Source organism: Erythranthe guttata, chromosome 4 (genome assembly GCF_056151865.1).
Source record: "Erythranthe guttata isolate IM_541 chromosome 4, IM_541, whole genome shotgun sequence".
NCBI lineage: Eukaryota > Viridiplantae > Streptophyta > Magnoliopsida > Lamiales > Phrymaceae > Erythranthe > Erythranthe guttata.
The window spans coordinates 20505525-20524494 of NC_142536.1; the positions used below are offsets into that span (position 1 = coordinate 20505525).

Sequence of the window (18970 nt, forward strand, 5' to 3'; positions counted from 1 at the left end):
AATCAACCGGGTCGGGTCCATAGAATGGGCCATATCAATATCTATCTCAGTATCTTACCAAAATATTTTTAAGCCCAATATCTCATCAAATCATCAAACAGAATATATATACAGGGTAAATTACAACTGCCGCCTTGAGGTAAAGTGTAAATACAAAAAAACCCTTATTTTTTAGAAATTACATCCAGCACCCTGTAGTTTGTAAATTTCTTACATTCAACCCCTACATACAACATAAGGGTGTAAATCTACAAAATACAGGGGGTTAAATGTAATTATATAAAAATGAGGGATTTTCATAAATAAACCTTGCCTTAGGGAGGTAGTTGTAAGTTACCCTATATATTCTTATAATTTATAATTTCTCTTGTGTAGATTGCGGAGTCGAGCTCGTTGAATATGACTTGTTCAATATTGTTTAAATATCTCGACTGATTTGCAAATAATTAACACAAATAATTTAATCAATTATACAAAAATTGAAAGTATATGTACATAGACAGCAAAGTATTTCATTCCCTTCATCAATTTAACATTTTGCCTCTAAAATAAAAGTTAAAGGACTTACTATTAACTTCTATTTATTGGTACCAAATTATTTCACATTGAAAATAGCATTTAACAAATGCCAAATCTTAATACCAAATTGGCAAATTATTTATATTTATAAATGTATGTTATATTTGCATATATCATCTATTTCAATTTATTTATATGTTGTTCATTTAACGTTTTAATTTATAAAAATGTATTATATTTTATATATGTCCTTTTTCTAATTATTACTAATTTGTTTATAATTTTTAAAAAAATAAGTAAGCTATAATATTTCATGCAATAAAAAAATGTTATGTTAGGAATTTTACACCGAAGAACTATTGTGAAATTAATTATGGAGATCAATGATTAAAACAAGATAATTGGTATGTTATAAGGGAATAAAGTGAGATCATAGTTTAAGATGGACGGACTATTTGTGAGATACAACATTTAATTTAAATCCCAAACGGTACCCAAACCCTTTAATTCGATGGGCCTTAAAGACTAATTAATACACTCACACATCTACATGTTATTTAAATGGGTATTACTAATTAGTAGCTTGTAGGATTTTGGGCTCAACGAATTTATCAAAAATTCGGCCCATTAACCTATTTCTACCCGATGCAGCTCAATCGAAACAAATTGCCACTTGCTCACAAAGCTTGTATGTATGATGGAACCCCTTCGATCTTTCATCGTATCACCACACTTAATTCACGTTGTCTGCTTCCAACGGCACCTCAGTTGGTCGTGACGATGGTTGCCATCCCTTTTGGAGACCGTCTTGCTTTTCTCATCTATATATTCCGAACTATTGAGAAACAGAGATAAGGGTGTGAAAACACATGCAAATTTGAATTATGTTCGTCATTTCAGTTTTTCATTATTCGGTGAGTGAGTTTTGAGTGCAGGAAACACGGAGTTCATATTTGGTGAGCTCGGGGTGAGAGTGGGTTCGAGTTTGTGAGTTTCAGTCAGATCTAATGTGTTCGAAAGCTTGTGCCAGTGAGTATGGGACTCAATTGTGACTTAAAAAAATGAGCCTTTTTCAATTTCATCAAAGCTTTTATATGTTAAAAAAATAATTAAATTTGTTTTATTAAATATAATGTTTCCACTATTGACAAATGTTTTACCTTTACACCTCTTTTATATCTCATTCAATTAATTAATTAATATTATGAGTAATTAACATTTATTTTGCCGCTCATATAGAACCTAATTATTACAAACCAATCCCACATTGTATCCTACTATGCCCTAATCATCATTCCCGTCGATTTTATTTTCCCTCCAAGTTTCCCGCTTCCAGAAGCTGTACATCGCCCTTCAAGTACTTGTACATTCGCCCACGATTTCGGATAACCAAATAGACGAAAATACCCACGCACTCGTTTCCGCGAATTTGTGTTTTACTGTGTGCCGGGGGACACACTATATAATCGCAGAGAAACACACCTTCACTACGTGTTCTGTGTGTGCGAAAGAGAGAGATAGAGAGAGAGAGGCACATACGGACATTCTAGAGAGAGAGAGAAACAAGGGGATACATACAGAGGCGCCACCCCTAGCAAAAACCAAAAACCCTAGTCTATCAACTCGGCGAATGGATTCGGTGTCGACTCAGGTCCAGCAAGCCCAACTGGCGGCGGTTATGGGTCCCGACCCGGCGGCGTTCGAGAATTTAATATCCAATTTGATGTCATCCTCCAACGAACAGCGATCCCAGGCCGAGTCAATCTTCAATTTGCTCAAACAGAACGATCCAAACTCGCTCGCCCTCAAACTCGCCCACGTCCTTTCATCGTCGGTGCACCTCGAGGCGCGGGCCATGGCCACAATCCTCCTCCGGAAGCAGCTGACTCAGGACGACTCGTTTATATGGCCCAAACTCAACGAATCAACCCGTTTCACAATCAAAAGTATTCTGTTGTCCTCAATCCAGAACGAGGAGTCGAAATCTATCATCAAAAAGCTCTGCGACACCATCTCGGAGCTTGCATCTTCGCTGTTACCCGAAAATCAGTGGCCTGAACTCTTGCCCTTCATGTTTCAATGTGTAACCTCCAATTCCCCAAAATTGCAGGAATCAGCATTCTTGATGTTATCCCAATTAGCCCAATTCATAGGAGAGATGTTGATTCCTTATATTACAGAGTTACACAACGTGTTTTTGAATGTGCTGACTAATTCCCGCGACCCGGATGTCAGGATTGCAGCTTTGAGCGCCGTCATTAATTTTATCCAGTGCTTGTCAAGCTCGAGCGACCGTGACAGGTTCCAGGATTTGTTGCCGTCTATGATGAGTACGTTGACTGAAGCATTGAACTCGGGGCAGGAAGCTACAGCACAGGAGGCTTTGGAGTTGTTGATTGAGTTGGCCGGGACTGAGCCAAGGTTTCTGCGCAGGCAGATTGTAGACATTGTGGGCTCAATGTTGCAGATAGCCGAGGCCGAGACTTTGGAGGAAGGCACACGTCACCTGGCCATTGAATTTGTAATCACTCTAGCAGAAGCACGAGAAAGAGCGCCTGGGATGATGCGGAAGTTGCCTCAGTTCATTAGCAGGCTTTTTGCGAATTTGATGAAGATGCTTTTGGATGTGGAAGATGATCCAGATTGGCATAGTGCGGAGGATAAGGATGAGGATGCAGGGGAGACAAGTAATTATAGTGTAGGGCAGGAATGTTTAGATAGGCTCTCTATAGCGCTTGGTGGGAATACAATTGTTCCAGTGGCGTCTGAGCAGTTGCCTGCTTATCTGTCTGCTCCAGAGTGGCAGAAGCCTCATGCTACCCTTATTGCTCTTGCGCAAATTGCGGAGGGTTGTTCGAAGGTATATATACATTATTTGTCGTTTGCGATAGTTATGAATTTGATGCTAACCATTATCATTTATTAGTTATTTAATTGCTTTATGGAATATTGCCTTACGTGTATAAACGGTAGTTGGTTTGCACTCACAAAAGCTGTACTTGATAAAACCATTTACGACCTTTATGTAGATTCGGCACTTCTCCTACATATTTTGTATGTTTCTTGTTTGTTTTATTCGGTGCTCATGTAGGTTTGTGTATGACGTAGTATCCCTTGTCCGAAAAAGTATATATGCAGGAAAATTAATGGGGGATGAGTATAGTGCCCGTTGTAAATTGTAATATTTATTTTTACTTTTGACTCTTTTTTTCGTCTAATAATTATTGATTATAGCCACATAACCTACGCATTCTCTTTATGTTGTAAATTTTTAAGCTCTTTATGGTATGGGCTCTGGTTGATTGACTGGTATTTTACTATATCAGTTTGACGCCATCTCTTTTAACTTCGATTGGTTGGACGATTTTATGGGAATATTTACTTGGTCGATGAAAAATTGTGATATCCTGTTAGTTATTAGTTAACCAAGCTGTCAAATTTGTTGGCGAGTTTGTTTGCTTGCAACTACAGTTGGTTAACATAATTTCTATTGTTTTATTATTTTAGGTGATGATTAAGAATTTGGAGCAAGTGTTGAACATGGTTTTGAGTTCATTTCAACATCCTCATCCACGTGTGAGATGGGCAGCTATTAATGCAATTGGTCAGCTGTCAACTGACTTGGGTCCAGATTTGCAAGTGCAATACCATCAACAGGTCCTGCCGGCACTTGCTTCAGCTATGGATGATTTCCAAAATCCTCGAGTGCAGGTTTGTAATCTTGTTTGTTCTCTTAGTGTTGAACTCAACTAGTGAGAGTATAGCTTATTGCTCGGTTTTAGTATGTTCTCTCTCCCCTGATGGATATCATCCACCAAGTTGCTGAAAGTTTCTAGTTATTTTCAACATCTAATTTGTTGTTACTTGTTAGTATAATGGGTGAGTCATATGTGTATTGCTGATGTTGTTTAAGTTTGTTTCTATTGCTTGGTCCTTGTCTTAATCAGGGTTCAGGTTCTGCTTCTGGAACTTTGTGCCATGCCATAATTATAGACTATTCGGTTCAAATAATAACTATTTTTTTCGCTTGCAGGCACATGCAGCTTCAGCTGTGCTTAACTTTAGTGAAAACTGCACCCCAGAAATTTTGACTCCTTATTTGGATGGGATAGTGCACAAGTTGCTTCTACTTCTGCAGGTGCAGTTGCATATAAGAATGAAATATGTTATGCAAGATATGCATGTATATTATGCCCATAGTAGATGTAGTCTATTGTAAACTGATTTATGTTTGGTAAATTGCAGAACTCCAAGCAAATGGTGCAGGAGGGTGCCTTGACTGCTTTAGCTTCAGTTGCCGATTCGTCTCAGGTACACAACCTTTAAAAGGTCCTTGAGTTGATAATGTATTACATTTTCGTGTATACTGAGTCGGTGATCGGATTATGACAGGAACACTTCCAGAAATACTATGATGCAGTTATGCCTTACTTGAAAGCTATCTTAGTGAATGCAACAGACAAGTCTAACCGTATGCTTCGTGCTAAAGCTATGGAGTGCATCAGCTTGGTTGGGATGGCTGTTGGAAAGGATAAATTTAAGGAAGATGCTAAACAAGTAAGTGATAAACATTGATCTTCTGGTTGTTGCTTTCTTGAACCCTAATTAGAATTTTTCGGTTATCAGCATCTGATTCAGACTCATCATGATTGTCAATATGATTTAATTTCTTTCATTTTATGCAAGGTTATGGAAGTGCTTATGTCACTACAAGGGGCGCAAATGGAAACAGACGATCCCACTACCAGTTACATGCTACAGGTATGTCATTGTCCCTGGAGGCTACGGATTCCAAATGTCTTCAGATATTTGCATATCTAACTTCTCAAAAAAATCTCTCTGTTGTACTGTAGGCATGGGCAAGACTCTGCAAGTGCTTAGGGCAGGATTTCCTTCCTTACATGAATGTGGTTATGCCTCCATTGCTTCAGTCTGCTCAGCTTAAGCCTGATGTGATCATTACATCTGCTGATTCGGACGACGAACTCGATGAATCTGATGATGAAAGGTATCCTTTATTTCTATATTTCGTCCTTAAAGGATCTTTCATACATGGACGAAGTTCAACTCTACGAAATATACTTTTGTAATCGAATTTGTTGTCTTTTTTTCCCTTCTCTTTCCTTCTCATGATGAAATTGCCAATCCTCCCAAATAAAAGCATAAGATTGATGTTATGAGCATATCTTAGCATCCTAGTTTCGTACCTTTTTTTCCTTTTGACCAAGTTAATTAGTTAGATTTGTGGTTGATAACATGTCATGTGCTTGTATGATACTATTTATGTGATTTAGTGTCAGAACATTGATTAAAAAAATATATTTTTCCAATAGCTTTAAATGCTTGGGCAAGTGTTATATAACAAGTCAGTTTTCTGGTTCGTATTCCCACTAGTCACTTCCTTTCTTTGTTAGCCATAAGGTACTGACTAACTTAATCAGCATCCGTTGGAGAACTCACTAACTTAATCAGCATCCGTTGGAGACTATTATCTGTATTCATGAAGCTCCCGTTGTATCTGAAAATATCTTTGAACAGATAAATTGCGTCACATAAAAGATTGAAGTAACATTGTTGTGTGTGAACCAGTTTGCCTCTTCTTTACTTTGGTTACTGGCTTTAATGTTATTAATGTTGAAAGCATGCCTGCATAATTATCATCTTTCATGTAATTGTATCCAAGACTAATGCGTGATTCTACATTTTGCAGCATGGAGACCATCACCCTTGGGGATAAAAGAATTGGGATTAAGACTAGTGTTCTAGAAGAAAAGGCCACTGCTTGCAATATGCTTTGCTGCTATGCTGATGAGCTGAAAGAAGGTTTTTACCCGTGGATTGATCAGGTTAGTGGGTGTTCATTGGTATTTGGTTAATGTCTTTGATGATAGATTATAACTTTGAAGTCTCATAGCTCGTTTTGATTGGTTTAGGTTGCCCAAACGCTGGTTCCTTTGTTGAAGTTTTATTTCCATGAAGAAGTCAGGAAGGCTGCTGTTTCAGGTAATACATGATTTGCTTAGAATGTTTGTCCTTGTACAAAATATTGAAGTTGCTAATGCATATTCTGTCTGTCCACTGTCTACTTCTAGCGATGCCGGATCTATTGCGGTCTGCTAAACTGGCTGTGGAAAAAGGGATTGCTCAGGGTCGTAATGAGACATATATTAAGCAGCTGTCTGACTACATATTTCCTGCTTTAGTAGAAGCTTTACATAAGGTATTAGTTATTGTAAATATTGGACATCTGTTTTTCACATTTTGTTGTTGGTCTTAGTTGTATCTGGGGACTGATAGCTATGATTATCTTGTCATGCAGGAACCGGATACAGATATATGCGCAAATATGTTGGACGCATTGAGTGAATGTCTGCAGGTGGGTCACTTCTTTCATAAATTAGAATACACATGTGTTAACCAATATTTCCACATGGATAGCGTGGTTGCAACTTAATAGTATATCAAACACAAGATTAAGATGTGAAATTTTGCTTGTAGTTTCTATATCTGATCCTTCACGTAGGTAGCAACTTTGCTCTGCAAGTGGGCCAAAAAAATAACAATTGAAATCTATGTTGTGTTTCTTGTCCTAAAATGTTAATAAGTTGTCTTCCTGCAAATGGTATGGTAAATGTACAATGATTTGAACTTTTTTGTGCGGTGCTTTTGAAATGCTAATTATGGTTTCTATATTCCGCCACTCGGTACTTTATATTTTGAGCTTCAGATCTTCGAGTGATTAGGTTTTATAATTGATATTGAGTCTTCATTGTGAAATAGAACTGTAAGGTTGTGCTAAGGCAGAACCCAGTTTGTAGTTGGGAAAATATATAAATATGATTGCAGTAGCCTCATTTATGTGATGCAAGTTACTATCTTAAATTGTTTTAGTTTTATCTCGTCGTAATTGGAAATTTGTTCGAGTTCACTTTATCAGCTGCTGGTCCTTGATTCATCATTCACCATATAATATTTCTCTCAGATTTCTGGACCACTTCTAGATGAGAGTCAGGTTAGAAGTGTTGTGGATGAGATAAAGCTGGTTATCACAGCTAGCTCAGATAGAAAAAAAGAGAGAGCTGAAAGAGCCAAAGCTGAAGATTTTGATGCTGAGGAGGGAGAATTGCTTAAAGAGGAAAATGAGCAAGAGGAAGAAGTATTTGACCAAGTTAGTTGATTATGCGTTGATGATTTGGATTCTAATTTTAGTCAAATTCATTCAGTTGTTAAATCATGCCAAAAAGTTCCTACTGAAAGTTCTGAGTGTTTTTCTTTGGGTCTTGTTGCTTCAGGTGGGTGAGTTGTTGGGAACTTTAATCAAAACATTTAAGGCTTCCTTTCTGCCGTTCTTTGATGAACTGTCATCATACCTAATGCCTATGTGGGTGAGTCAACCTCTCTATTCCTTGTACTTATTATCTTCCCCTGTTTGTTTGCAAGGGATTGTCACGGAATTTCGATTCAGAGTACATAATGACAATTGGACAATCAGTCCATACACATTAATTTTGACACATCATGACAGAGGTTATTATTCCTGCAGGGAAAGGATAGGACAGCTGAAGAGAGAAGAATTGCAATTTGCATATTTGATGACGTAGCTGAGCAATGCCATGGAGCAGCTCTAAAGTGTGTACACATTTCACTAAACAAATACTGAATTTGGTTTCGGTCATGAAATTCTTATGTAGTTCCACCTTTTTTTTTATGTATGCTAGGTACTATGATACATATCTTCCTTTCCTATTGGAGGCATGCAATGATGAAAATCCAGATGTCCGACAGGTACGCAAAAGCACTTAATGTAGGACAGTAACCTAGTGTTAATAATCTGACTTGTGGATATCTGAATTGCCTTTGTTCCTCAGGCTGCTGTGTATGGACTAGGGGTATGTGCAGAGTATGGAGGTTCTGTATTTAAACCACTTGTTGGAGGTAAAGTTTACTTGTATTTGAACTCGTAGAATCAAATTTCTGGTTTGATATCAGTAAACTGACCTCTTTTATTTATCTTGTTCAGAGTCTCTTTCCAGGCTCAATTTTGTTATAAGGCATCCCAATGCGTTGCAGCCAGACAACGTGATGGCATACGATAATGCCGTTTCAGCTCTGGGGAAGATTTGTCAGTTTCATCGTGACAGCATTGATTCAGCTCAGGTAAATTTTCTTTTTTTTTTCTTTTTCTTTTTTGGTTCGTTTTTTGCTGTTTTAAGTGTAGAAATCCATTTTCATGTGCCATGTTGTCTTTAGGCTTCATTTGCCTAGTCCATTTTTCTTTTGCTTGTACTGTCCTTTTCAATTATCACTTTCAGTGATGGCAACTTGTTGCGGTTGAGTTATCTTAAACTTTTAATTCTCTAAATCTTTGTTTTTAACTGTCATGCTAATATTTCTTGTCTCTTCCAATAATTCGTTGATTCTAACTGCAAAAACTTACTAATAGGTGGTTCCTGCCTGGTTGAGTTGTTTGCCAATAAAGGGTGACATCATCGAAGCCAAAGTTGTTCATGACCTGCTTTGCTCAATGGTCGAGAGGTCGGGACTCGACCCAGCTTCATCTCATTTTTTTTTTCTTTTTTAAATCTATCGTCATTTCTATTTACTTGCATCCCCAATTTTACTTGCTGACCATTTCTTTTCCTTTTTTCAGTTCTGATAGGGAACTTTTGGGTCCCAACAATCAGTATCTCCCCAAAATTGTTTCCGTATTTGCTGAGGTTAGTTCTCTAAGCAAATTGATGACGTTAACAATATTCTTTTCTTACATTTGTATGACATAATATTTTTGTTACAGGTTCTGTGTTCGGGCAATGATCTAGCCTCACAGCAAACATTTAGCAGGATGGTGAATTTGTTGAGGCAGCTACAGCAGACACTACCTCCATCCACTCTGGCGTCTACATGGTCTTCCTTACAGCCTCAGCAGCAGCTTGCATTGCAATCTATCCTCTCATCATAGTTTGTGCCAATCTTTATATTTATTTGTTCCTCGTTTCTTTCGGATGAGGACTCTTTTCAGCATTTCAATTTGGAAATGGTTTATGCATCAATCAACCTGTCGTTGCGCGTTTGGTCTCGAGTGTGAATGCATTTTCACAAGTCATTTTGTCGATAGAGTTTGTATATTAAAAGATCTTTCTTGCTTTCAAAACATAATTGCTCTTTGTCCCCCTTTTTTGGTTGAGGGGGTTGGAGTTTTTTTCTTTTCTTTTTTTTCGTTTTTTTTTGGGTGAAAAGATTTCATTTGGCAATTGTGATATTTGAGGGTTGTGAGAAAGGCAAACAATGTCTGCAGTTTTGGTCAAATCATATTGTTCCTTGGATGAACATGTAAGGTAATTTTATATTTTTTATTTGTCGACTATGAGTTGGGAATAATGGTTTTCGAGTGAGAGAATATAATACATGGAGTTTAAGGTTTCATCTTTTGCCTCTAGTATATGATTTTTAAGCCTCTTTGTTTTTTTCTCAAACTAACCATAGTTGGATCTTCACTCTGCGTTGTCGATTGTTATACGAGCATGAATGTTTAATCTAATATAGTTGGTCTTTGATCTTCAAACACAAGATTCTGCTTTGTAGGTTATTATAGGAGCATGAATTTTTAATCTAATAAAATTTTTTGTTTTGTTTTTGGTGGTTTATGTTAATATAGATTCCTGTAAGAGCAGCATGCTATCAAGAAATACAATGATTCTTACAAGGTTTATGTCCAAGTGGCAGCCCCTAAGAGATTTCGAATTTTTTTAAGGAAATTAATAATTAATTTATGAGAAAATTAGGCAGGCCTTCGTGACTGCAACTAAACTATATGCCTATAGTGATTTGACCAATTGGAGAAAGAAAGAAATATTATTAATTAAGATTCAAAAAGGGTATAGATTGTCTTCATGTACAACTACATTTGACTTTAGGCTTTGTTTTTCAGTCCCATTCGTGTGTTACAAAGAGATGGCCCCCATGTATAGTACTTTCTTTACTTTGACAAAAATACGTCCGACGGTGTAAAACTACGTTCTTGTGCAATAGTATGCAAACCAGAATCTCTTGACGCAAAAACTTCAATATATTCTTTGCACACATAGTGGCCTACAATTTGTGGCATGATTCTTGAAAAGCAACTATATTCTGTCAGTTAGAGCGAATGAAAACCCGGGAACTCATGATCCAAACTTGGTATAAATATAGTATGTCACACATAAATTTAGAATGTAGAGTTATGGACAAAAACATAAAAATAAAAATATAAAATTAAAGAACGTGTTGAGCAATATAGAGAAATGGGAATAGGCACGCCTTGCAGAAAAAAAACAAATAAACATTTAAACATAATTAATTGGTCATGCTTACGACTCACAGCTTTGAAATTTCAGTCAACTCTTTACATGGAACAAACTCTCCACAAAACCAGACAAAACTAATCAAGACAAATTACCCAATACCCATCCCTTCTATAAGAAACAACTCCTCTTCTTTACTTTCTTTTTTTAAGCCTCAATAAATATTATATCATCAATCAAAACAAAAAACATGGATGATCTTCAAATCCACAATAACCCCACTCACAAACCATTAATAAACAGAGTCACACACAAGAACACCAAGTTCGTCGGCGTGAGGCAAAGACCCTCCGGCAAATGGGTTGCCGAAATCAAGAACACCACTCAGAAGATCCGCATGTGGCTCGGTACTTTCGACACCGCTGAGGAGGCTGCTCATGCCTACGACGAAGCCGCCTGCCTCCTTCGCGGCTCGTCCCGACGCACCAACTTCTCCAACGGTGCTGCCCCATGCAATCCCGCTCTCTCCTTGAAAATCCGCAACCTCCTCCACCAAAAGAGAACCCTTAACAACATTAATAAGCCCACCCCCCCTAATCCTAATCCTAATCCTAATCCTAATCCTAATCCTAATAATCAAGAAACCATTATTGCCAAGAGTGTTGTTTCTCCACCTATTAGTTCCACTAGTTCCCAATGTAGCAATGTGGTGGAGGCCGGATATCCCGTTTTCGCTCCGTACAAGCCGGATTTGAGTTGTTTCGTGGGAGGGTACGAAGTGGGGTCCACTCACTTGGATCATTATTATTGTGATCAACCTTCTGCTTATTATAATCAGGTTGATTTTGAGAAGATGGCTATTCAAGAAGATGGCTTTTTTGACGCGAAAAGAGAAGTTGAGGTCCAAAACGAAACGGGATTTACGGATTTCGAAAGGATCAAAGTCGAAAGACAGATATCAGCATCGCTCTATGCAATGAATGGTGTGAGTGAGTATTGGGACAATATCAACGAGTACTCCAATGATTCTTTTTGGGATATCACAACTTTGTGCCATATGTTCTGTCCGATTTAAAACTGTTGTTTTAACTTTTCGAGCGGATCTTATATCTATCTTCGCCAAAATCGTATTCGGGAACAAGTGATTCTCGTCTTCTTTTTTTCTTAAAAAAAATGGTTAGATAATTCATGAGAAAGTACTATTAGGGGATGATCCAATGTGCACTCATCATTAATTTAGATTTGTTTATTGGACACAATTGAGATCGAAAACAGGACCTTCTGCTTGGATTTTGGCCAGCTTATTGAAAGATGAAGTTAAACTAGAAAGCATATTCATAATTATATATGTTTTTTTTTCTTGCTTATATCAATGTGAACAAACCTAGTACAATCAATACATTGTTCGTGTACTATGTTCAACACGTACATTTGTGATCTGAATGGTGATCTGGAAACTAGTAGAAATAAGTAAGATGATTACGGACTCGTGTGTTTGTATTATCATGTATGTCAAATTTGTACGTTTTGTTTTGGCAGTTTCCGGAATTTCTTGTACGGACTGTGCCATTTCAAATATTACAACACTTTTCTGCCGTCTAGTTCTTGTTGTACTTAACATTAGCTCCAAGCGTTGGACAAGAACAATATTTAGAATTTGTTGCTGAAATATAAGTATATACTAAAAATAATAATGTGAATATTCGACTTTCTAATATGCAAGTCTTTGGCGTGTCAACTGTATAATAAGGTTAAAAGCAAGTAAATTGTTCCAAAATCAGAAAGTTTTGGATCGAAATCGGTTCACGGATTTTTTTTTTTTTTTTATTCACCATGATATAAAATAAATATTAATGTAATTTTTGAACTTTTTTTTTTAGATTTTTTTAATTGTATTTAAATCGGAACAAAAATCAAAATCTCATATATAATTTCAAAAACTAAAAAAATAGGAAAAATCGGAAATCACAACCTTTTAAAATCAGAATGAAAAATAATGTTCCAAAAAATTGAAAGTTTTCGAATTTAAATGAGTGGAAACGAAATTTAATATATACAAAAACTTTTCAGATTATTATTTTTTTTATACATATTTGTGTTATAGTTGGACAGTTTTTTAAGAGAGATGAGAAACTCCAAACTGAAAGAAGTAGTTACATCCCAACAGAATTGTATTGACAACAGAATTCAATAAGTAGAAGAATTCCTTGTAAATTAATATGAAAAAATCTGCGGGAATAAAAACTGAATAGGTTTAATAAGTTTGTGTTTCCTTGAATACAAAGAGGAAATATTTGAATCTAATTCTGCTGCCACAACTCAGAACTCAGAACTCAGAATTAAGTGCTCTGCTTTCACATACATAATAATACTAACCAAATATTTGTTATGTTTTTCTTCCCTTTCAGTTTCATTTTCTCCGTAGAATTCACTACTGCTCCAGACTTCATATCCAAAGAATGAAAACAAATTAGTTTCGCTCGTTTACGTTTTCGATTTCCTCCTCTATTCAACAAGATTCGACGTCGGTTTGTGATCTTTCTTCAATATCTTTCTTGTTCTTTTTTTTCCTTTCATTGTGCGTGCGTGTGTGTGTGTGTGTGTGTGTGTGTGTGTGTGTGTGTGTGTGAGAGAGAGAGAGAGAGAGAGAGAGAGAGAGAGAGAGAGAGAGAGAGAGAGAGAGAGAGTAGCTAAACCTTTGAATTTTGATTGATCTTGTGTGGATGTAGCAGTTTTTGATTAGTTGCATGTGCTTTTTTCCATTTTTGCATACTCTGTTTTACTAACTCTTATTGTGTTTTGATAGGTTCATCAAACGAGCGATTGTCGAGAAAGTATACACTCTAGTTTGGAAGAATTTACGAGCAGAAAGGCACGAAAATGCCCGACGAGGAAAGAAGAAGACTCTTACATGAACAAATAGATGAGGTTAAGTATTTGAGCTCAGATCAGAAAACAACTAATTAATTGCGGCATCACTTATTTGTTCATAGAAAAACAAACGAAAAATCGATCTATTTTCTTGTATGATATTTGGACTTGGGAGGATAAGATAATAAATACTTTTCGTTTCGGTGTATATGGTTTCTTGCAAATGAATATGATTATCAAGATTTGATTATATTGAAATATCAGGTGCATTATTACATAGAGGAGTGCATCAGTAGATACATGACCAAAAATGAAACCATAGATGCAGTCTCTACTGGGATTAATATCAACCCGGATTTTATTAAGAGAGGTATCGATCACTACCTGCTTTTAACTCAGAATAAAATATTAAATATGCATTTCAATTTTCAGCTCCAGTTTGTGTGATTTTTTACTCTTTTTCGTGTTTTTTTTTTTTTTTTTTTTTTTTGTAATTCAGTTTGGGAGAAGCTGGAAATGGATAATCAGGATTTTTTCAGAGCTTATCATACGAGGCTGGTTCTCAGGGACCAAATAATAGAATTCAACAGGTTGCTTTCGCAGCAGGTACAACTCATGAATGGTCGCAATGCTAACAATCCGCCAAGTAAGACAGACTTCTAATATCCTGGATAACCGGTCCCGTATATATATATTTTGTTTTTTTCTTTTTCGTATAAGTATGGAGTTTGGTTTATTTATGAGATAAGTTTTGATTGACTTAGTATAGTTAATTTTATTTTCAAGAATGTCGGTTTGCTTGTGGAGTTTGGGATTTATGATTAGCAGTAAACTGGTATAGCAGCATGTTGTTGTGTGCGAAGAAAGCTTATTGGATGATATTATATGTACAGGGCAACAACAGTTCCCCTTACCAAATATTAATGTTATGGGGAATAATGAACCGTTGATCGAGATAGGTACTCCTCTAGTTCACGATCGAAGGGCTGTTGCATCACCATCGAATAGTGTAGAGTCTAATCCAATCTACATGGCAAACTTTGACCTAAATCTCACCCTTGAACCTGAACCTGAACCCGAACCCGAACCTAGTACTCCCTCTCTCTCTCTCTCTATCTATTTCTCTGTCAATAAATTTCCTGGAGAAGTGGTGTTCGTGTTTCTGAGATACACACTTTGTTGTGCCATTTCAGATGTAGGAGATGATAACATTGTCCAACCAAAGGCCGAGCAATCAGACTCGTCGGATCCTTCTTCATCTGCATCACATTCTCATTCTCCTCTTGGTGGTAAATAATTCACGATGATGATTCCGTTGGTCGTAAATACAGTGACTGTTTTCTATTACTACATTTCCCCAGCTGTGTGGACCTGTGCTATGAGTTGTAGATGCTAACATAGCTCAAGTACATATATCTTACATACACGCGCATCATGAAATTTTACCCGATGAAATTTTCCGGGGTTGTAAAAAGAAGGGCTATAACTTGTACAGTTTCACTTCTTTCATAAACTAAACCTTATATCCAGCAACAAGTACGATATAACTGTCAATAGCCATGTATAGTTTGCAAAAGTCGAGATGCATATTTTCATACCATAGAAATTTAGACAGTACTTGAGAGAAAACATAAGTAGGATCCAACTAAAGTTAGTACAATAATAAAAACAGGAACCTTAATAATACACAAATAGAGTGGGGCTACTTAGAATCCAAACCCCCTCTCAACTCAACAAACTTAGAACTATATTAATAATCTTCACCATCGTCTTCTTCCTCAACACCCTCTGCACCAACTTCTTCGTAGTCCTTTTCAAGTGCAGCCAAATCTTCACGAGCTTCACTGAACTCACCTTCCTCCATTCCTTCCCCTACGTACCAGTGAACAAAAGCCCTCTTTGAATACATGAGATCAAATTTGTGGTCAATGCGCGAAAACACTTCAGCCACGGCTGTGTTGTTGCTGATCATGCACACGGCTCGCTGCACTTTGGCAAGATCTCCTCCAGGCACCACCGTTGGAGGTTGATAGTTAATTCCACACTTAAATCCAGTTGGGCACCTTTTCAAATCAAAGAATGATTTCTTAGAATTATAATAATAGTCGAAAGTAAAAGAATTGGAAATTGCAAGAACTTTTTTCTTACCAGTCCACGAACTGAACAGTTCGTTTTGTCTTGATGGTGGCAACAGCAGCATTGACATCCTTGGGAACAACATCTCCACGATACATTAAACAACAAGCCATGTATTTCCCATGTCGTGGATCACATTTTGCCATCATACTGGATGGTTCAAATACTGCATTTGTGATCTCAGGTACAGATAGCTGTTCATGGTATGCTTTCTCGGCTGATATCACGGGTGCGTATGACGAGAGCATGAAATGGATGCGAGGATATGGTACAAGATTGGTTTGGAACTCAGTCACATCGACATTAATGGCCCCATCGAAACGCAAAGAAGTAGTCAAAGATGAAATAACTTGAGAAATCAATCGATTCAAATTGGTGTATGTTGGCCTCTCGATATCTAAAGACCTGCGGCAAATATCGTAAATGGCTTCATTGTCCAAGAGGACTGCCACATCAGTGTGCTCGAGAAGAGAATGAGTGGAGAGAACACTATTGTATGGCTCAACAACTGCAGTGGACACCTGTTAATTGAGAATTTAAATCAATTACCTAATCCATGTCATAATGAAAAACATCTGTTAATAGTTTAAGTAAAAGTCTAACAAACCTGGGGTGAAGGATAGATGGTGAAACCAAGCTTTGACTTCTTTCCGTAGTCAACAGAGAGGCGTTCCAAGAGTAAAGAACCCAATCCAGAACCAGTACCGCCACCTACAGCATTGAAAACCAAAAACCCTTGCAAGCCTGTGCAGTTATCAGCCAACTTCCTTACTCGGTCAAGGCATAAATCAACAATCTCTTTCCCAACTGCAAACAAAATATCACAAGTAACAGTCAGTGGTTTGACATATATGCAGATGTAACTACTGACAAGCTATCACGCACTATATCAAAAATGGAAGAAAAAAAATGTCAAATGTTTTTAAGTTCAATTAACTTTGTTCGTAAGAGCAGATCAGTCTTACATGTAAACATAAATAAAACATTCAATTAATGTACTATATGGCAATAATGTAGCTATGTAACTATTCTGACGAGTATCTAGAACTCCAAAAATCAGGGATTGAGAGGTAGTGATGTAGTATATGATCAATTAACACAAACTTTGACTTGATTTATGAACAAATTGGACAAAAGGGGGGAAAGATCTAATGAAAAAGGAAACTTCAAATCTGTAAATATGGTGGATCTTAACCAGTATAATGGCCTCTAGCGAAATTGTTGGCGGCATCTTCCTTTCCAGAGATGAGCTGTTCCGGGTGGAAAAGCTGGCGATAAGTCCCAGTTCTGACTTCATCAATAACCGTAGGTTCAAGATCAACAAATATAGCTCTTGGTACATGCTTTCCTGATCCAGTCTCGCTGAAGAAGGTGTTGAAAGCATCATGCCCCACACCGAACGTGGTGTCACTGCAAGTTCCCACACACAAAATTACGGATCAAATTCACAAATCTAGAAATTTGAAAAAAAAAATTAGAGGGAATAAAAAAACATTTAATTTCTAGAAGCTGTTTACAAATCGAGCTTTTACAGAAACCTCTTCGATTTGGGGATTTAAGCCACAACTGCTCACAACTTGGCACATTTGAAATCGAAGCAAAAAGTATAATCAGACAGAAAAATTTAAATCTAAATAGAAGATCCAGCCACGAAACTTTCTACTGCAGCAAAAAAACACAATGACGAATAAAATCTGAAGATCGAGTCAAACACAGAATAATGCAGCAGATCAGAACACTTGGTCATATCCACAAATCTCATTCAACATAAAAACGAAAGACAAGTGCAAATGCAAACGCAAAAAAAGGGTAAAAATAGAGAAATAATACCTAGGCATCATGCCATCTGGCTGAATACCATGCTCGAGGCAGTACAGCTCCCAGCAAGAATTCCCGACCTGAATCCCGGCTTGCCCTATGTGTATGCTTATTATTTCTCTCATTTTTCCTTCTCTTTCTCTCTTTACGATTTTTCTTCAGATGAATACTGCTACACAACACAACAGCCTAAACCCTGTCCTTTCTCTCTCTCTGTTTAGGTCTGTGATTTCAAAATTAAGAAAGAGATATTTTCTCTTTCTAAACCAGTATATGTATTTGTTTTAGGGGGGAGTGAGTGAGAGTGGGCGTATGGGAAATTATTTACGGGATTTGATAAAATGGTTGGAATCCGTATGGCCCCACCATTTGGTGCCAGCTGTGATGTGGGCCCAGACCATCTCGACATCTCACTGTTGGACTTCGCAGCTTCCCACGGCCCAAAGGGGTAAATGACATAAATACTCATTGCTCCATTGGTATGTTATGGGTGAGAGTGAGGGTAATTTGGGAAAACTGTATGTTGGATTGGAAGCTGGACCACGTGTACCCATGTGAGGAGAAGTTCAAATTTTGGGAATATTTTTTAGAGGGAAATGTTATTAAGTTTTTGCACACAATATTTTTATTACAAGTTGGTCCTTATCATGTAAATAAATTATACTTTAAACGAAATAGAACATGGACACTCAAGGCAATGTTTGGAATTTCTCTTTTTAATTTTTATTCAAAAATAAAAATAAAATTGGCAAGATTTTTATATTGGACTTAAAACTCTTTAGATTAATTAAACATGCAAATACAATAAAAACTGATATATAACAAGTTAAATGTTCGGAAATTAGCATGTCAAAAGTAACGTATGCAATGATATATGACATATATGAATGTATAATTTGAAATGTAAGGAGTAAAATATAGAATTATTTAATTGGAACTTTTATTTGCAATTATTTATTTATTGGAAATATGTCCCTTTTGAAGGTCTTAGAAATTAAAAGTTGGGCCTCGATCGGGTCTAACGGGCTGCTCTAACTGTGGAATTAATAAATTTTATCTATTATAAATACAGAAAATTGGCCCATTAGTGCACCAAACACAAGACATTGGTCAACTTTCAATAATCATGCATTTTCAATTTGTTATAATTACGACTTTAACGATCAATTTGTCTATAAATTGACCAATGCTAACACACATAAATATTACAATTTGACTATTGCATTGCGTTTTATAAACTCTGGTCATCATTCATCAAATTTAATTATCATAAAATATAAAATGACACAAACATGAATTTTGACTACATTTACGTGAAATATTATATACTTGATGGGATACATTCA

At 36.7% G+C, this 18970-nt stretch overlaps 4 protein-coding genes across 4 annotated transcripts; 3 read left to right on the forward strand and 1 right to left on the reverse strand.

The window, feature by feature from the left end:
• Positions 1–1821: 1821 nt before the first annotated feature.
• Positions 1822–9942, forward strand: LOC105956022 (uncharacterized). Its single transcript, XM_012979839.2, has 20 exons — positions 1822–3379; positions 4027–4230; positions 4553–4657; positions 4765–4830; positions 4912–5076; positions 5206–5280; positions 5373–5527; positions 6230–6365; positions 6453–6522; positions 6612–6739; positions 6839–6895; positions 7502–7687; positions 7812–7904; positions 8063–8148; positions 8238–8304; positions 8388–8454; positions 8540–8676; positions 8963–9054; positions 9170–9236; positions 9314–9942. The coding sequence occupies exons 1-20, from the start codon at positions 2150–2152 to the stop codon at positions 9476–9478; spliced, it is 3351 nt and encodes a 1116-aa protein (XP_012835293.1). The 5' UTR covers positions 1822–2149; the 3' UTR covers positions 9479–9942.
• A 981-nt stretch (positions 9943–10923) lies between these two features.
• Positions 10924–12184, forward strand: LOC105974155 (ethylene-responsive transcription factor RAP2-11). The gene has a single exon (XM_012999225.2). It carries the CDS (start codon positions 11050–11052, stop codon positions 11872–11874), a length of 825 nt encoding a protein of 274 aa, XP_012854679.1. The 5' UTR covers positions 10924–11049; the 3' UTR covers positions 11875–12184.
• An 852-nt stretch (positions 12185–13036) lies between these two features.
• LOC148771388 (uncharacterized) lies at positions 13037–15554 on the forward strand. Its single transcript, XM_088817386.1, has 6 exons — positions 13037–13327; positions 13606–13727; positions 13935–14040; positions 14170–14316; positions 14564–14761; positions 14864–15554. Exons 2-6 carry the CDS (start codon positions 13680–13682, stop codon positions 14965–14967), a joined length of 603 nt encoding a protein of 200 aa, XP_088673512.1. The 5' UTR covers positions 13037–13327; positions 13606–13679; the 3' UTR covers positions 14968–15554.
• LOC105974156 (tubulin alpha-5 chain) lies at positions 15238–17931 on the reverse strand. The gene is made up of 5 exons (XM_012999227.2): positions 17637–17931; positions 17002–17216; positions 16414–16613; positions 15819–16327; positions 15238–15733 (listed from the first exon to the last, which is right to left on the reverse strand). Exons 1-5 carry the CDS (start codon positions 17747–17749, stop codon positions 15421–15423), a joined length of 1350 nt encoding a protein of 449 aa, XP_012854681.1. The 5' UTR covers positions 17750–17931; the 3' UTR covers positions 15238–15420.
• Positions 17932–18970: the final 1039 nt, after the last annotated feature.

Excerpts from the sequence above, each read along its gene's own strand:
- LOC148771388 (XM_088817386.1), top strand. The coding sequence starts at position 13,680 with ATGCCCGACGAGGAAAGAAGAAGACTCTTACATGAACAAATAGATGAG. Across the intron at positions 14,041-14,169 it reads CCCGGATTTTATTAAGAGAG|TTTGGGAGAAGCTGGAAATG; the intron begins GTATCGATCACT and ends TTTGTAATTCAG. Across the intron at positions 14,762-14,863 it reads TGAACCCGAACCCGAACCTA|ATGTAGGAGATGATAACATT; the intron begins GTACTCCCTCTC and ends GTGCCATTTCAG.
- LOC105956022 (XM_012979839.2), top strand. The coding sequence starts at position 2,150 with ATGGATTCGGTGTCGACTCAGGTCCAGCAAGCCCAACTGGCGGCGGTT. Across the intron at positions 6,366-6,452 it reads TTTACCCGTGGATTGATCAG|GTTGCCCAAACGCTGGTTCC; the intron begins GTTAGTGGGTGT and ends TGATTGGTTTAG. Across the intron at positions 7,688-7,811 it reads AGGAAGAAGTATTTGACCAA|GTGGGTGAGTTGTTGGGAAC; the intron begins GTTAGTTGATTA and ends TTGTTGCTTCAG.
- LOC105974155 (XM_012999225.2), top strand. The coding sequence starts at position 11,050 with ATGGATGATCTTCAAATCCACAATAACCCCACTCACAAACCATTAATA.
- LOC105974156 (XM_012999227.2), bottom strand. The coding sequence starts at position 17,749 with ATGAGAGAAATAATAAGCATACACATAGGGCAAGCCGGGATTCAGGTC. Across the intron at positions 16,614-17,001 it reads CGCTAGAGGCCATTATACTG|TTGGGAAAGAGATTGTTGAT; the intron begins GTTAAGATCCAC and ends TTTTGTTTGCAG. Across the intron at positions 16,328-16,413 it reads CCATCTATCCTTCACCCCAG|GTGTCCACTGCAGTTGTTGA; the intron begins GTTTGTTAGACT and ends CTCAATTAACAG.